The following is a 17,134-nucleotide window of genomic DNA, read 5'->3' as shown; positions in this document are numbered from 1 at the left end:
GTTATTGCGTCACGACTTTCTATAAAAGCACCATGTTAAGGGAAGCACAACTGTGCAAATACTGAACCCTTTATCAAGATTAAGGATGATTTTTAATGGCGTAACACTGAATGTGGCAAACTCATTCATAGAAGTTGTTTCAATTAAATAAGACAGATTTATCTTCAAATGCAGATGTCTTACGTCTTTGGTTTGGCCATGACAGGAAAAAATCCATTATGCTCGTACTTGTGCTCTTGAATGTGCCTGTGTTTTACTGCCAAAGACATAATACAGATGTTGTCATTGACACACTGTAGGACTCTTTACATCAATAGTCACAAAAAAATGCTAAATGTTCACAGGACTCAGCTTCTCACATGTGAGTGTTTGCTGCATTTCTAGCTGTTTGACCGTTGTACAGTTAATTAAACATCTCTGGGTTTTGTATATCTGTTTGTGTCTCATTTTGTCCTAACATTTTGTGAGATTAACCTAATCATCTACTAATGACAATAATGGTCGCTGCCCTAGAAAGGATTTAAGTAGCCTGTAATTCCATGCAGCTGTTTTCTGATGAATGAAATCCACAATAATTCTAATGCATCTTATTTTTATCCAAACAGACTTTTAGCAACGTGACTCAGTGCACGTGCCATATCTCCACAAGTGATGCAGCTCTTAGTATCAATGCACAACCTCCTCTTGCTTATGCTCTGTGAGGTCTGGATGCCTACATGTGCTGGTGTGCCCATGCAAACAAACCCATCCTTCTTTTCTTTTTCTTTGTTAGCTTCTTTTTGGTGTCAAGTTCAATGCTAAAAAAAATTACTATAATTTGACTACAGCGGCTATCAAAAAGGGCTCAAGAGGCATTTTGCTGTGTGACTCAACACTGTGGCCCAGTGGTAGGCAAACAGTGGCCTTCCTGCAAAAATGTTTGGCCCCCTGATGGCCGCTGAAGTTTTGACTTTCATAGCTTATGTCACAAATCCACTGTAGACAACAAAATAAACACATGGCTCATGTAATTCACAGTGAATATAACCGTGCTGTTTGAACGGTGCATGCTGCTAAAATTAAGTCTAATTAATACCAGAAATTAAATTTTAATGAGTGTATTCTAACACTTTTTTAATTCCACAACTTCAGCACTGTTGGACCAGAGCAGATATGTTTTTCACACACACAAATAGGTGGCAGTTGAACAGAATTTGTTTGTTAATTTCTTTTAAGACAACAACAACATAACTTATAATCAACCATAAATTAAGCAGGCTGCTGTTTATTGTGTGCGAATAACCAATAAAGTACATCTCTAGTCTCCTTGTGTAACACAGAGCATATGTCCACAAGTCATTTTTAGCCAAATGAGTATTAAATAACTTGTAACTTACTAATGTGAAACATGAAATCTGACCTCAGATGCAATCCAAAACAGTATAAATCTATTTTACTCTTAAATGAATTAAAAGAAATGAGTCAAACATATAGGCCTGCGTTTCCTCTGCACTGAAAAATCCTGAATAACCTTGCTGTAGCCTATTTTCATTAGGCTGTCATGTAAATGTACATTTTTTTTAAGAGAAATAAAATTTCAGTATTTCATTTTTGGGGGGAAAACATGTGGATGTTGCGTCATGAAACTTAGTATCTAGGCCATCAGCTATCTTGTGGTATGTTTTCAACCTGAAACGCGCACAAGCACATAGACGCACGTGTGCTCTGAGCGTCTGTCGACCATGACACGTCATTTCCTGTACGAGGCGCAGCCGAAGGCGGCTTGTACGAGTGTGTGTGCGTGTGTGAGGAAAAAATGCTTTCACTTTCATTTTAAGGCTCCACTGATTGCGTTAAGACGCTGCATTTAGAAGAACAAAAAAAGATAAAACAAACAAACAAACAAACAAACTAGCAACAGTAAGACGACTCGGTGACACAGAAGAACACATTTAGGAAACTCCGCCATGGCGTTTAAGTATCCGGCTGCGCGCAGAGATGAGAGTAAGGTCAGTGACAAAGTCCAGCCGTCTCTTTTTCTGTCTGCTTGACTTCTCTGTTAGTTGTGCAGCGAGCACACCGCAAGCAGGGAAAGCGAGACCAGGAAGAGAAAGACAAGTCATGTGGGTGGAGGGTGAAAGAAACACAAATGGCGAATGATTGAAGATACAAAAACAAAACTTTTAATAGCGACGGAAAAAGTCACGCGGCGTCAGCTAACGCTCGAGAGGGAGAAAGAAAGTAAACACGTGGCTGTTTGTTGTTTGTCATTCACTTCAGTAATGTAAGTAATACCATCATCCCATGAAACAGCAGCCCAGTTAAACTACACCCATAATGGCCACTATTTTCTGCTGAGACTGTCAGAGCTCCACTAAGGTGTGTCCTCCATTTAACATCCGTTTAGGCCTATGACCACTCATGTGTGCAATAATACACCTCTCTAATATCAAAATGAAGTGAAAAATATATAGAATTATTCTCCCAGCATAACTTTGCACACATTCAAGTGATCAGCTTTCTGCATTGGTGGAAGAAGTATTCAGATTCTTTACTTAAAAGTACCAATACAGCAATGTAAAAATACTCCATTACAATTCATGCATGAAAAATCCTTCTTTAGTAAAAGTACATAAGTATTAACAGCAAAATGTACTTATAGTATTGCAGTAAAAGTAGTGGTTTGGGCCCTCTGACTGATAAATATGACATCATTGGATTATTAATAGTGAAGCATCAGTGTGTGAGCAGCATGTTACTGTTGTGGCTGCTTTAGGTGGAGCAAGTGTGAACTACTTTATATACAGTTATCTAGTTTAGTCCAGTGTTCCCAACCTAGGGGTCAGGCCCCTCCAAAGGGTCACCAGATTAATCTGAGGGGTCGTGAGATGATTAATGGGAGAGGAAAGAATGAACGTTTTTGGATTTTTTTCTCTAATCTTTGCTTTTTGGTGAAATATTGGATCATTTGAACATCCATTGAAATTAAACCATATGAGAAATTTAGAGGGAAAAATCACTATTCAATTGAGCTTTTAACAACTCATAGACATCTGAAATGTGACCTCGACTACACACTGCTTTTTGTAAGACCGACATGTAGTGGGGAGGAAGTATTAAGTAGCATAAAATGGAAATATTCAAGTGAAGTACAAGTGCCTCAAAATTGTACTTAAGTACAGTACTTGAGTAGATGTAATACTTAGTTACGATCCACCACTGGTTTTCTGTAAATTTGATCTCACAGTGTGATGGTTTAAAGGCTGTTTCAAAGCCTTCACCACACTTCCAGGAATAGGTTTCTGGTGGATAAACGTTAAATCTATTTTTATCTTAATTGATGGCTGCAACTAACTGTGGTTTCAGCACTGATTTAGGTGCAGATTATTTAATAAATTAATTTATTAAATGTTTATTCTGTAAAATGTCAGAAAATAGAGGAAAAATTCCCAATTCACAATTTCCCAAAGCCCAAGCTCACTTATTTAAATTGCTTGTTTTATCTGATTAATAGTCCAAAAGCCGCAGACATTCAATTTACACTCATGTAAGATTAAGAAAACATTATAGAAGACCAAGCAAACCATTAACACATTTTAGAAGCTGGATCCAGTGAATGTGTTTAATTTTTTGCTCAAAATGAATTAAAGATAACTGATTAATTTTCTATCTATTGACTGACTGACCAATCAACTAATAATTTTAGCTTCAATTTAATGACTCAATTATTTATATTATCCCCCTAAAACAGTAAAAGTTGATTGTAAAGAGTATCAGAATCAGCCTTGCCAACCCACCATATGTACTTTGTTTCGTTATTGTAGGGTGTAAACTGATTTAAAAACCTCACCTTCCCAGAAAAAATACCAAGGACATGACTTTCACGTCTTCAGTGGTATCTATAGCCCTGAGTGTACGTCTTAATTATACTTGAAACTTGCTCCCTTGAACTGTATAAAATTCTGCAGTGTCTGCAATTGACGCACCGGTATCAAAATTTTAATGAGTAACCTTTCTAGGCAACATAAGGAAACATATAGAAGTATTTTACAACAGGGACAGATAGGCATTGCCTGATGGTGCAAGTGATGCACCTGGCTGGTGCATCATTTGCAGTTTTAAGGAAATAAAATGACAAAGGGAAATTACAAAATGTCACGTATGGGAGAGATATACTGGCAATGACGAACTCACGCTCACACATACTGTAAAAATGGCAGTGCATGTACATATCACATCTCAGCAGATGCAATGAATGGATTAAAGCAGATGAGGCCCAGATGTCTGCTTGATAAAAAGTTAAAAATGCACTTTTTCATGACTAATTTTAAAGACCAAAAATCTAGTTCATCTGATGAATAACATCATTCAGCCATCATTTTGCTTACTGGTTCACATGCATGCTTTGTAAACTGAATGACAAGATCAGATAAAATATTATAAACATATACCAAATATCAAAATTAGGTAAACATTTTTACAATATTAGCTTTGAATCTAGCTAACATACATTTATTAAAATAATTGATGTTATCCACTCATTTATCTGTGTAACAGCTATTTTTCCAGAGGTGTAGCATAATTCTAGTTGCTCTGTAAAAATGGCGTTCTGTCCGAAGCAGACAACATGTAGGTGAATTTCTAAACTTCTCTTTCATTATATCCAGACATTGAGAGAAATTGTATGTAAATATAGGCCTTTTTCAGGTTCCAACTTTTCTAACACAAGTCATTATTAGCCAATATCTGAGTACAATTTATGCCGAGTTTTCTGTAATCTTAAAATATGATGTGGAGCTAACGTGTTTGACAACTTGATTACCAGATTTATGTGATGTGAGATGTCAGTAGTGCTCGCCAAGTGTTCCACTCCAACCTGTGTGAAGACATCAATACGAAGCGAAACACTTCCCCCCACGCTTTTCACGGTTGCAGATTGATCATGTGTAACACCCTGCAGTCTCATCTTGGAGGTGGTGTGATGTGGGAGACAAGATTCTTACTTTCAAGAATCACAACATGTTTGAGCAGTTGCAACAAAGGGCTTGTTCAGCAGATGCACCGTCATGGCACACAAGTTCAGATCCAAACTCGTCTGTACTGTAACTGTCGGCCTTTTTTCTCATACCGATTTTTCTTTGAGCACCATGTCCGCACTAATGCAGAATGTGTACGGCAACAGACAATAGCTGAAGGGAAGATGATGGAACTGAAAACGTGGTTTACTACGTTGTCGGCCTCTAAAGCCTTTTGATACATTGTAAATACTTACGTGGTACTGGGCTGTACAAATAAAACTGACTTGACTCTCCTCAAACGTCAAACACCGATGCTTGTATTTCGTGACGTGATACCTACCCACAATGTCTTAGGAAACAGGACGTCCATTCTTAGAGATGGACATGCTCCAACAGCAGTTTTCAAGACAATTTAGAACGCGTAGGTGAAGGACTGGGAACATGTCCACTGACTTCATGAGAACTGAAATGTAGGAGTATGAGTTATAGCTTTCTGCCTCTGGATATTTGTTCTGCTGTCTCTGTCTCGACAGAGACAGAAAGGTATAAATACATCAGAGGAAAGGTGCTTTATAGTGGTATTGTCATTAAACAATGCCAAACTATGGTTAAATTCTCAGGAATAATCCTGCAGTGCTTTACAGGAAATTTGGCATAATTTAAATGTACTTAGAGTGCAGAACCAGTCAAAGGTTTGGACACACCTTCCTATTCTTGGATGAGAAAGCGTGTCCAAACTTTTGTCTGATACTGTATTCATTCGTAAGTACACAAATTTGTCTCTGACACCACAACTCACCAGCAATGTTGGCAGTTGGCTGCACTTTGATATCTAAATGGAAAATGTGGTTGGCTCTATAAAATATAAATATATATATAAAAAGACTACTAACCTAATGTGATACATCTAAGCATAAGAAGGTGTTAACACAACTTTTTAGGTTAATTGAAAACTAAAGGGAAATGATCTCTCATTGAGATTACTGGAAACTAGAACATTGACCAGGTGCCTCCCATGAACACAATGGACACAGTGTGTGTGTGTGGTGAGTGAACGGGCAACAAATTCAGTCTGTCCGCTGTTGCAAGGTCAGTCTTTCAAAATTTTAAACACATTTGACAGTCACAAGTACAGATGCTTGTCAGTTCTACTGAAAATTGTTTTTGGAAGGAAGTTCAAACCATAGCATTGCACAAGAGACTCCCTTCTGTCAAGAAAATCAAGTTTGAATGCCAAAGATATAACACAGTTGTTGATTGGGTGTGTATGCTGGTGAGTTTGTTCCTGTTTAACTTGAATATCCTTGGAGCAGGTGGATGACTACCATGGGACTAAGATCTGCAATCCCTATGCATGGCTGGAGGACCCTGACAGCAAAGAAACGATGGTATGTGAAGATACGTAACGTGTAGGGGACTTGCGTAGAAAGCCTTTCAGTGCTTTCATGGAAAAATCTACAAATGTTACCCCTCTTCTCCCTTTTTGTTTCTCAGGCCTTTGTTGAGGAGCAGAATAAACTGACCATGCCGTACCTGGAGCAGTGTGCTGTCCGGGCTCAGTTCCACCAGCGTCTCACTGAGCTTTATGATTATCCCAAATACAGCTGCCCTTACAAAAGAGGAACGAGGTACCAGCTAAAATCAAAGGGATTGTTACAACAGAAAAACAGCTACACTTAGGAGAAGGACTTGCTTACTGTAACTTTATTTCCTGTTTTTCTTTTCAGGTATTTTTACTTTCACAACAAAGGTCTCCAGAACCAGAGTGTGCTGTATGTGCAGGACTCTCTTGATGAACCCGCCACCGTATTCTTTGACCCCAATAAGCTGTCCGAAGACGGCACCGTGGCGCTGAAAAGTGAGCCAAACATCAGTGCATATATATACTGCACATATAGACAAGCAGAGGCATGAAAAAAGATTAATAGTGCTCACTTCCCCCTTTTCTTTGTCCCTCTCTCTGTCCAGTGGGCCGTCTATCAGAGGAATGTGAATATTTTGCATATGGTTTGAGTAGCAGTGGCTCAGACTGGGTAACAGTGCATTTCATGAAGGCAGATGACCTCACCCCACTGCCTGATGTACTGGAGAGGGTCAAATTCAGCTGCCTGGCCTGGACTCACGACGCAAAGGGTGTCTTTTACAACTGCTACCCACGCCAGGAAGGCAAGACTGACGGTGAGGAAGAGACACCTGTGCACACTAGCATATGATGCATCAGAGAAACAACACCTTTAACCTAAACATTGTACCGTACAATGACTAATATAAATGTAGTCAAGACTTAATCTTTCTGTATTTGGCTAAAGGCACAGAGACCACTTCTAACATCAACCAGAAGCTCTACTTCCACGTCATCGGCACCAAGCAGTCTGAAGACATTCTGGTTGCAGAGTTCCCCGATCATCCCAAGTGGCACAGCTCAGTTACAGTAAGTAAATACTAAACTCGAGTCAATTATTAATTGAGATCATATTCACCAATTTGCAGTTAATTAGAGCTTAATTTAAAGCCATCACTTAAGCACACCTTTTACTGACTGTAGGTGAAAATGTTTAAATTGTGAAATGCAAATTGATGACCTCACTGGTTGGTTTGTCGGATGGTTGGTTAGGATGAGTGTGCTGTGTTTCTCAATAGGAGTGGTGAGAGAAAGTTAAAACTTGTCATAGCAAGTGCTACATTCACATAATCACAAATCTTTCTCTCGTGCCTTTCTTCCTTCGTTTCCCAGATATCAGATGATGGCAGATATGCTGTTTTGTCCATCACTGAAGGCTGTGAGCCTGTCAACCAGCTGTGGTATTGTGACCTTCAGCAGCTCCCCAATGGCATCACAGGTCTGTAGCCTTGTGACAAGCACACAACTCAGATCACATGCTTTCTTGAGAAGTAGGATGACAGGTATAAAATGAAACCAAAGGTCTGTTGTGGCTCTTAAGTTGATGTAACAGTAAATTGATCCAAGTGAAACTGTAAACTAAATCCTTTAAAGTCCATAAATACCTTTTTAATATTAACAGCATCAACTTTATATTACTAAGTGCTGTTTTAAATTTTCAGTTGAAAAATAGCAGTAGAAAAGCAATGGACATGTGTCTTCTCACATCAAACATGGATTCATTAAAAAAACTCATCTGCTTGCAGATTTTAAAGTGGCAAACGAAACTTTCTTTATATATTAATAGCACAAAATAACTACTGTATCAGCAGTGGGTTGTCTGGGTAGTCGATGCCAATGCCAGTGACTCAACGATTATTTCACCAGATGGTGAAGATTTCAAAACTCACATTGAGGTTTTCAGGTCCAAAAAAAATTTTTAATGCAAGCTTATTGTGAAATCGTGTCATCGGTTTATACTGGCAACCATATTTCAGGGGAAGGGTTGGGTGGGGTGTTCGTGCCTTGAGTTTCCAGTGTTCAGTGATATTAATAAAAATCACGTGATGCATCTTTTATAATCGAGCTGTATTTCTTTGTTAAGTTTATCTTGTAATTTAATGAATGTCCTCCTCCAGGCCTGCTGCCATGGGTCAAACTCGTGGACAACTTTGACGCCCAGTACTCCTATATCACCAACGAGGGAACTGTATTCACTTTCCACTCCAACTCGGATGCTCCTCGGTACTGTCTCATCAACATAGACATCCAGAAACCAGACAAGCAGCACTGGACAACACTCATACCGCAGCACGACAAGGATGTCCTGGGTGAGACTAAACGGAGATGACAATGGAGTATAGAAGTGAAAGTCAGGTAGTATAGTTCAACTACTACAGTATCAGTTCCCTACAGGAGAAATCTAGTGAGTCTGAGATTTCAGTACTACATCAATGTAAGTGGGTTTGTATAACAGACGTTTGTTGGCATGACAGCCACCGCTTTGTTTCAGCGGTGTATAAAATCCTCAAGGGTTTAGTAATACCTAAAGGGCTTATACAAGGAATCATAGTTCCACAATTTAGCCACTAAAATCTTGCAAAACACTTTTTCGTTGAATTTCTGACCTCATGTTTCGATGACTTTCGGACCACAAGTGGGAAGTTCTGTATGCGGTTGAAGATGTTCGTCAGAGGGAACTCTGCTCAAAAAGTGAAACTTGACCCATAAGCACTTTGTCTAACTTTTTTTCTGTTATTAGTCAGTCGAATGATGGAAATTGTAATTATAAAATCAGTCAGCCATACAGCAGTGAATGTTGTCATTTCCTCCGAGAAATAAGTACACACACATCAGTACAAATTTAGAGGTGAATAAAATATTTGGATGGAGAGATGATGAACGGTATGCATGCACTTAATAGAAGGAAGTCGAAAGTTACATCCGATAATATCATGTTACTCCCTTGCTTTTGAAGTTTTAATAACTTGTATAATATAATCGAATACTCATGCAGCTGGTTCATTGACTGGCAAGTCAGAGGCTTCATCTTCTAAAGTGTGCCTTGTCTTCTTTTTAATGATGCCATCTTGTGTCAAGCTCTTTAGAGCCTTGTAATAGGTCAGTTATCAGTTCAATAATATGTCCAATATAAATTTTTGTGCCATATCGACTTCAAGTGGGGCCTAATAGTGAAGGTGGTTGGACTGCCAATTATTGCTTATGAAGTCTGATATGAATTGTACAGTCGGTGATTCATCAGTTTACTCTCCATTGTCCTTGTCCAGACACTGATGATGCATGAAGGGGAATACCATATATGGAGTTTTGGTTAATGTGTGTATAATAAACAGTAACTAAGAGATAGCAGCCTCTAGCACCACTGCCATCTGCTGAGCAATAAGGCTGTATTTACAATGCATCACACTTACAGTATATTAGACTGCCCTCTGCAGGCTGTTAATGAGATTTAATAAGGTTTCAGTAAATGGATATAGACTTCTATATACCTCTTTAACTCTTAAATCTACCTGTACACCTCAGTTGAATTAACAAATCAATACAGTCACAATCAATCCATAGTCAATAACTAAGTAACTGCCTTTATGAAAGGATTATGAAATGACTCTTTAATATCAAGATAAAAAGGTAAATTAGCCGTGAAGGAATTAATACTGATAGTAACAGACAGAATTAGGATACAGTTTCTCTTTGTTTTCAATGAAACCAGATTCATGCTATCATGTTTACTTTTTATTGCTTCCTCCTTGTATCCTTCTGCAGGCCTCGTCTCCTGTGTAAACCACCACCACCTGCTGGTCAACTACCTCCATGACGTGAAAGACATTCTGCAGCTGTACGAGCTGTCTACAGGCCAGCTGGTCAGGGACCTGCCGCTGGACGTTGGCACAGTGGCCGGAGTGAGCTGCAAGAAGAAACACTCTGAGTTCTTCTACAAGTTTACCTCCTTCACTACACCAGGTAATGTCTGCCAGTAGTAATAACAATGCATCATGCATATTTACTGCCAAGAAACACAACACACAAAGGTTCACATTTTTTCAAGTCTGTCTTAAAACAACAGTCAGGTACCCAAATGAACAGTAATGTAGGTTTTTCTCCTTCATAATGCACTTAGGATGTAAGTGACAGGGGCCAAAATCCACAAGCTTCCCTCTGTAAATGTATTTAAAAGTTTATCTGAAGCTAATATGAGGCTTCAGCCATCCAAATTAGTCCAATCAAGTAGATATCTTTCAATGTTACAGTCTTTTTAGAGCCAAAACCTCTCTTTTTGTTACTATACTTCTACCACAGCTCAACAGGCAAACACAGAGGGAATTTTATGTGAAAAAGACTGTAAATGTGGCAGATATCCACTTGATATGACTAACTTAGACTGCTGAAGCCTCATATAAGCTTCACATCAACTTTTAAATGACTGTGTGGACACACTGTGGATTTTAGCCTCCCATAATTTACACTGACAGGACACTTGAAGGGGATATTTTGATAGCCAGAATGAACAGGAGGGATGATTACATGAAGAAAACCTCACCATTTGGACACCTGACTGATGTTTTAAGACAGACTTGAAAAATTGTGAACAGCCCATAGTAATCAATCAGAACTACCACTGAACATGTCCCACATAGAGTTGGCATGACAAAAAATGTTATTTTACTTAAGTTTTAAACACAAAGTAAAGCTGAGGATATTATATTTTTGCAGGTAGTTGGTCATAAACCAAAATATTGGACAAATTCAGGGGGACATGAATGTCTGTACCAAGTTTCATGATCCAATCCTTGTTGAGACATTTCAATGAAACCACAAATGTGAACTTTATGGTGGTGCTAGAGGAAAAGTAAGGGGATCACCAAAGGCACTTCTGACTTTTAATACGTTAACATCCTCATACCTAATATGAACAATGAGTTATTAAAATATCCCCATGCAATTGCAGAAACACACAGTAACCTCTAACCTACATGGCCTTTGTTCTCTGGTACCCAGGTATCATTTACCACTGTGACCTGAGCAAGTCGAACCCAGAACCCAGAGTGTTCAGGGAAGTGGAGGTAAAAGGCATCAAGCAAGAAGACTATCAGACCACCCAGGTAATGTACTGTTTTCTATGTTCTTTACTTATCTGTTAAACTAGACCATACGTCTTCTTGTTAAAACTTCCCCATTCTTTTTTCTTTGTATTTTTTTCTCTCACCTTCCATTTCATATCTTCCTGTTATATTATCACATTTACTGGTTGCAAATTCATAGCGTGATGCAGATTTCCCAGAAACATATGCATTATGATAAAGGAAGTGGTAAATGATATGTGTGAACAGCTCATTTTTTTGACTTGTAGAAAAAACATGAGTGTGAAAGCCATGCCACATAATACAGTTCTTCTTATATTTTTAGGTGTTTTATCCCAGTAAAGATGGAACCAAGATACCCATGTTTTTAGTCCACGCCAAGGGCCTGAAGAAAGACGGGACTCATCCTGTCTTTCTTTATGGATACGGAGGATTTGAGAATTCCATTCAACCATACTACAAGTAGGTACAAGTTCTCCGGTCAAACTCGCTTAACCGTTTTTAACAACTGTCTTCTCTGATATCAGCTGACAAAGACAAGCAGAGACAGATGAAGAGTAATCAAGTACAAACTGGTAGAGGTGTAACTATAAATATCGCTATCAATAGTCCAGGATAGAGTGATATGTACAGGTGCCTGTCAAAGTCATTTACATGGCAGTTTTCTAAAAAAAACTAACAAAGAGGCTGTGTTTGTTCTGTCTATCATCAGATCCTAGCCTTATTATCTCTGCTGCTTTGTGCTGTGACTGTTATATTTTGTGTTAGGTGCTACAATTTCAGGAAACGACACATTTTAAAATGTATTTTGCGCGGTATATCATACAGCTCACATTCATTAGTTGGGTTACATAAGCTCGGGAAGGGAGGTGCTATTTGGAAATAAAATATGAAAGGGAGCTGATTGCTGGTCCTTGCCGCTGTTGTCATCATCAGCCCCTTGGAGCATACTTCAAAACAAAGATTAAAAATATGAGGGTCTACTTTGTGTCTGATTTTTCTGCAAATGAGAGGATGTAGCAGCTGGTATAGGCATCAGTGGCGCATGAGAAAGATACATCCTCAGTGCCCGTTGAGAAGAGTTGACGATAAATACCTGACACCTCATAAGAGTGGAATGAAGATGTAATCTAAAGGTAGATATATAGAATAGGAATATAATATAAATGTAATAGGAGTGAAATGTTAGTGTGATTTAAAAATAATTGAAAAAAAAGGTTTGATTGTATTCTAAATATACAGCATTACTATCACCACTTCTGCTGAATCTGCCACTTCAGTTCATTTATTTATGTTTAGATTTTGTTCAGTCGTGAACAAAAAACTGTGCTTCAGGTAGATTTTTATGCTGCTAATGATGTTTTTCCCATGTACGTCCATAACCTTGTGTGCACTCACATCCTTTTATTTCTTGCCTCTGTCTTTGTACGGTCAGTGTTGCTTACCTGGTGTATGTGAGACACCTGGGAGGGGTCCTGGCAGTGGCCAACATCAGAGGCGGTGGAGAGTACGGCCTCACCTGGCACAAAGGTACAGACTTATGACGGGTACACACAGAAATACAGGAGATACTGAAGAGTAAATCAGAGACAGACAGACAGTGTTAGTTTGAAAGTATTAAAACATGATGTTCCTTGATGTAATTCCGACTTGTACTGCGTCATGTGTTTTGTAGCCGGTACATTAGGGAACAAGCAGACATGCTTTGATGACTTCCAGTGCGCAGCCGAGTATCTCATCCAGGAAAAGTACACCACAGCCAGCCGCATCGCTATCAATGGAGCCTCTAATGGAGGGCTGTTAGTGGGTAAGTACAGAATCAGCTGTGTGAGCGTCATTACATTATGTGATTATGTATTTACAGAGAAATCTAGTGATAAAGTCAGAGGGAGAAGGCAAGATGAAATGAAAGGGTTTTAAAGGTATATCTTAGGGACGATTATATAACAGTCCATTACATGTTACGCACAGGAGTTGAAGTTGTCAAGGTGGGGAAGCCATGCTCTTCATTTTCATAGTCGAAATCTGGAGCTTTACCTCCTCTTTCTCCCCAATTTAACATCTCAGCTCCCACTTTCTTTGCAGTTTCACTCATAAAGCCACTAAAAATACACATATTTATATCTGCTTAAACCGAATTCACCTCAACTTCAAAGCTAAGATACTGAATGCTTTGTATTATAGCTTTGGCATAATTGCTAATGTCAAATTCATCTAACAGTAGTTAGCTGCTTAGCCTCAATTAATTTAGCCATTAAACAGCACATTAAACAGTGCTTAGTCACATCATTTACCAAAGGCTGGCTGCCATATGGCATCGCACAAACCCAACTCGTGCCTTCTTCCCTGCTGCGTAAGTGGCCATTTAGGAGTGATTGTGTCCTACAGTGTGAGGTAAAGGGGATTTATGAGTGTGTGTATTTGTAAGCAAATTCAATCTATAACACAAATTTGAAATGCACACACACAGCGGCATGCGTGAACCAGCGTCCGGACCTGTACGGCTGTGCTGTGGCAGAGGTGGGGGTGATGGATATGCTGAATTTCCACAAGTACACCATCGGTCACGCCTGGACCACCGACTACGGCTGTTCTGATGACCCAGAGCAGTTTAAGTGGCTCATCAAGTATGGAACACACAGACACAACAAGTCACTTAAATATTACCATGCACAAAAATACGTCGTAGTTATACTCAAATCCTGATCGCTAAACTGGTGGAAATATTGAGATCGTTTGACCAATTAAAGTTCTGCTCCAGCCAGTTGATGTTTACATTTAGTGGAATAGGGATCGCTGACACATGAGGGAGTGCGAGCGATAATAGTTTCAATGAACTGTAAGGAAAAAAGCTAAATAGTGTGGTGATTATTTTATAATCCAGCCCATCAGGTTTTAGATAAAAGCCACAACTTTCAGTCCTGTCCTCATCAGAGTTTACAGACGTCATTGCCCGCATGTGTTTATCTTACTTCCCATCCAAATTTTTTACATTTTTCTCAATTTATTTGCCTTTTTATGCTGTGATTGCAGCATAAATTTGCAAGGCAAATAGGTTTTGATGGATGTCTGTTTCTATTTTGATACAGTCACACATGAGAATTTGTCTTCCTGCTGGATTTTCAGAGGTTGCCTAGTGGTACATCTCTGATAATAGTCAACCTGTCGTGTGTGTTGTTCTTCGTATTTACTCAACAAAACAATATGTGTTGTTAAGGGGTGTTAATGCCTTGTTGATTTCAGAAATTTCAAGGTCTGTTCTCAGCTTTACACTCACTCACATATGCAAAAGAACTGAATCACACATTAAAGTTCACGAAACGCTCCCATATCCTCTCGTCTCCCCGATAAGAGATTCTTCACATTTTTCCTTCCAACCAGTTTTTCTCACCTTCTCTCCCAGGTATTCTCCTCTCCATAATCTGCCTCCGCCACCTTACTCTGGCTCTCCCTACCCTGCCGTCCTGCTTCTGACAGCAGATCACGATGACCGCGTGGTTCCGCTCCACACACTGAAGTACTGCGCTGCCTTGCAGCACGGGGTGGGCAGCAGTCCCGTGCAGCGTCAGCCCCTGATGGTCAGGGTGGACACCCGTAGCGGGCATGGTGCAGGGAAACCCACCGCAAAGGCCATCTTGGAGGACACGCACATTTATTCCTTCATCGCTGAGACTCTCGGGCTCAGCTGGAAAGAGTGAGGAGAATGTGACAGGGAGAGTGAGGTGATGGAAATTCACAATAAGCGAGGTTTTTAAGGGATTATGTTGATTTTTTACATAATTTCTTTTCTTTGTTTTGATATTTTTTTAAGAAGGCATAGCTGTATAACTAGGAGGAAATGAGGGGGAAATTATGGGGCTAGAAGTTAGAAAAGGGAAGAGTAAGATTAGAGGAACAAATGTAGCAGTTACCGTTGACGGTTATAGAAAGATGCAACAAAATTAAAATCTTTAGAAAAAGTGCAGTGTGACAAAAATCAAAAATACTTATAATAATTCTCTTAACTCTAGATTAACATAACCAATCAATTGCAAAGAAGGATTTTAGACTTTTTTTTTTGAACATTTACTGTAAGTTTGGATATGAATATGAATGGTGGAATAATGCATTTTCAATAAAATGTCTATTTGGATTACTATTTCTTTCTATCTACTTCATAAGACATAAGAAAATCTAAATATTGCACTTAATAAATGATGGTATATGAATTGTTCAGCAGTGCTGGAAGAAGTATGCAGTAAATAGGTAAAAGTAGCAATACCACAGGGTAAAATAATATATAATAATATGAGTCTTTTATTATTATATATATATTAAATTATTGGAATATTGTTCCTGAAACATAAACATGTGAGCAGCTCATTCACATTTAAATCAGCCTCGTATATTTTTGAGTAATCAACAGTAGTTCATCATATTTTGTAAGAATTTGTATATAAAATCTTTATCTGCAAAGTAACTATACAGTTGCTGTCAAATAAATTTGGTAGAGTAAAAAGTATTTCAGAAATGTAGTAGAGAGCATTTACATTTTGTCATTTGGCAGATGCCTTTATCCAAGGCGACTTACAAGCAGGGCAATAAAATCAAGTATTAGAGGACAATGACTCGGAAAGAGCAGTGGTACAAATCCTCAAGTAGCTGCCTGAGTATAAGTACAATGAGAGAGGAGCGCTACACAGAATATATATTTTGTATTAATTATTAAAGAAAGAAATGACTGCAAGTAGACAATTGCGTAAGAAATGCCATAAACAGGTGTTGAGCTGAATTTTCAGACGTTTCTTGAATGCACCAAGGGAGTCAGCAGACTGTATGGAGCTCAGTAGGAGTAGAAATATACAGTCGCATTAAACTTGTATTTGAAGTAACAACAGTATATGAGTATGCTTTGTACTCATCAGTACAAAATGGTCATTACTGTGTATTGCAGTTGTCATGTACTCCACCGAGTGGCAGTATGACACTGCAGAAACTCTCCTCCGAGCTTCAGCCTCCGACAACACCTTGAGGTCAAAGGCTGTGTGTCAGTTTGGAATCATTCCGCTCGACTGCTTCGTTGTGCTGGATTATGGACTAAAAAAAAAAAAAAAAACCCAAACAGCAGGATGCCAATCTGTTTAATACTTTACATTGTCTCTCTGCTGGTCGCTCTGCCTGGCAGGGGGGAAATCAAATCACTGGCAGATAAGAGAAAGAGAGAACACATCTGTGTAAGAGCAGAAATAGCAAGCAAGGGGAGACAGACGAGGAGAGGTAAAGATGTGTGGAAAGATCTTTAGAGTGTGTGCGGAAAAGTTGAAGAGATTGAGTGCGGTGATAGATGGCAGATATATGGTGAGATAGTGAGAGGCAACAAGCAGACAAGCGCAGAGAGACGGAAAGTGCACTTATAGAGAGTCTCCGGGGGCAGCCAGACAGATGGGTGTTTAAACTGTCAAAAAGAGAGATGGAAACTCTCCGCCAGCCTCGAGTCTGTCAGCCAACCACAGAGAGTGAGAGAAGTTGTCCGTCCGGTCACTCAGAGTTTAATCTCGGCTCAGTGGGAAGTTCTGATTTCGTCAGACTGAACCCCCATGCCTTATCTAAGTACCTCTCAGTGGAGAGACAGGATGGGAAAAAGGAGAGGGGGGGAAAGTAGAGAAGGCTGCAGGAGG

At 39.2% G+C, this 17,134-nt stretch overlaps 1 protein-coding gene across 2 annotated transcripts; it reads left to right on the top strand.

Annotated features, from left to right (window-relative positions):
* Positions 1-1,719: 1,719 nt before the first annotated feature.
* On the top strand, positions 1,720-15,597 carry LOC121913360 (prolyl endopeptidase-like). 2 transcript variants are annotated; one of them, XM_042436055.1, is made up of 15 exons: positions 1,720-1,988; positions 6,311-6,385; positions 6,492-6,625; positions 6,725-6,855; positions 6,966-7,175; positions 7,307-7,428; positions 7,732-7,837; positions 8,517-8,708; positions 10,162-10,359; positions 11,395-11,498; positions 11,803-11,939; positions 12,913-13,007; positions 13,153-13,284; positions 13,948-14,104; positions 14,881-15,597. In XM_042436055.1, exons 1-15 carry the CDS (start codon positions 1,947-1,949, stop codon positions 15,173-15,175), a joined length of 2,130 nt encoding a protein of 709 aa, XP_042291989.1. In that variant the 5' UTR covers positions 1,720-1,946; the 3' UTR covers positions 15,176-15,597. The 2 variants fall into 2 exon arrangements, with proteins under 2 accessions (XP_042291989.1, XP_042291990.1); XM_042436056.1 differs by lacking the exon at positions 1,720-1,988 and adding an exon at positions 3,442-6,086.
* Positions 15,598-17,134: the final 1,537 nt, after the last annotated feature.

This window comes from Thunnus maccoyii, chromosome 15 (genome assembly GCF_910596095.1).
Source record: "Thunnus maccoyii chromosome 15, fThuMac1.1, whole genome shotgun sequence".
NCBI classification, from domain to species: domain Eukaryota; kingdom Metazoa; phylum Chordata; class Actinopteri; order Scombriformes; family Scombridae; genus Thunnus; species Thunnus maccoyii.
Note: the sequence above shows the minus strand (reverse complement) of the source record. Positions and strands in the feature narration are given on the sequence as shown.

What these genes read in the sequence shown, in the direction of transcription:
- LOC121913360 (XM_042436055.1), top strand. Translation starts at nt 1,947, where the DNA reads ATGGCGTTTAAGTATCCGGCTGCGCGCAGAGATGAGAGTAAG. An exon ending in AAGACTATCAGACCACCCAG is followed by an intron (nt 11,499 to 11,802) that starts GTAATGTACTGT and finishes TTATATTTTTAG; the next exon opens with GTGTTTTATCCCAGTAAAGA. An exon ending in CAGTTTAAGTGGCTCATCAA is followed by an intron (nt 14,105 to 14,880) that starts GTATGGAACACA and finishes CTTCTCTCCCAG; the next exon opens with GTATTCTCCTCTCCATAATC.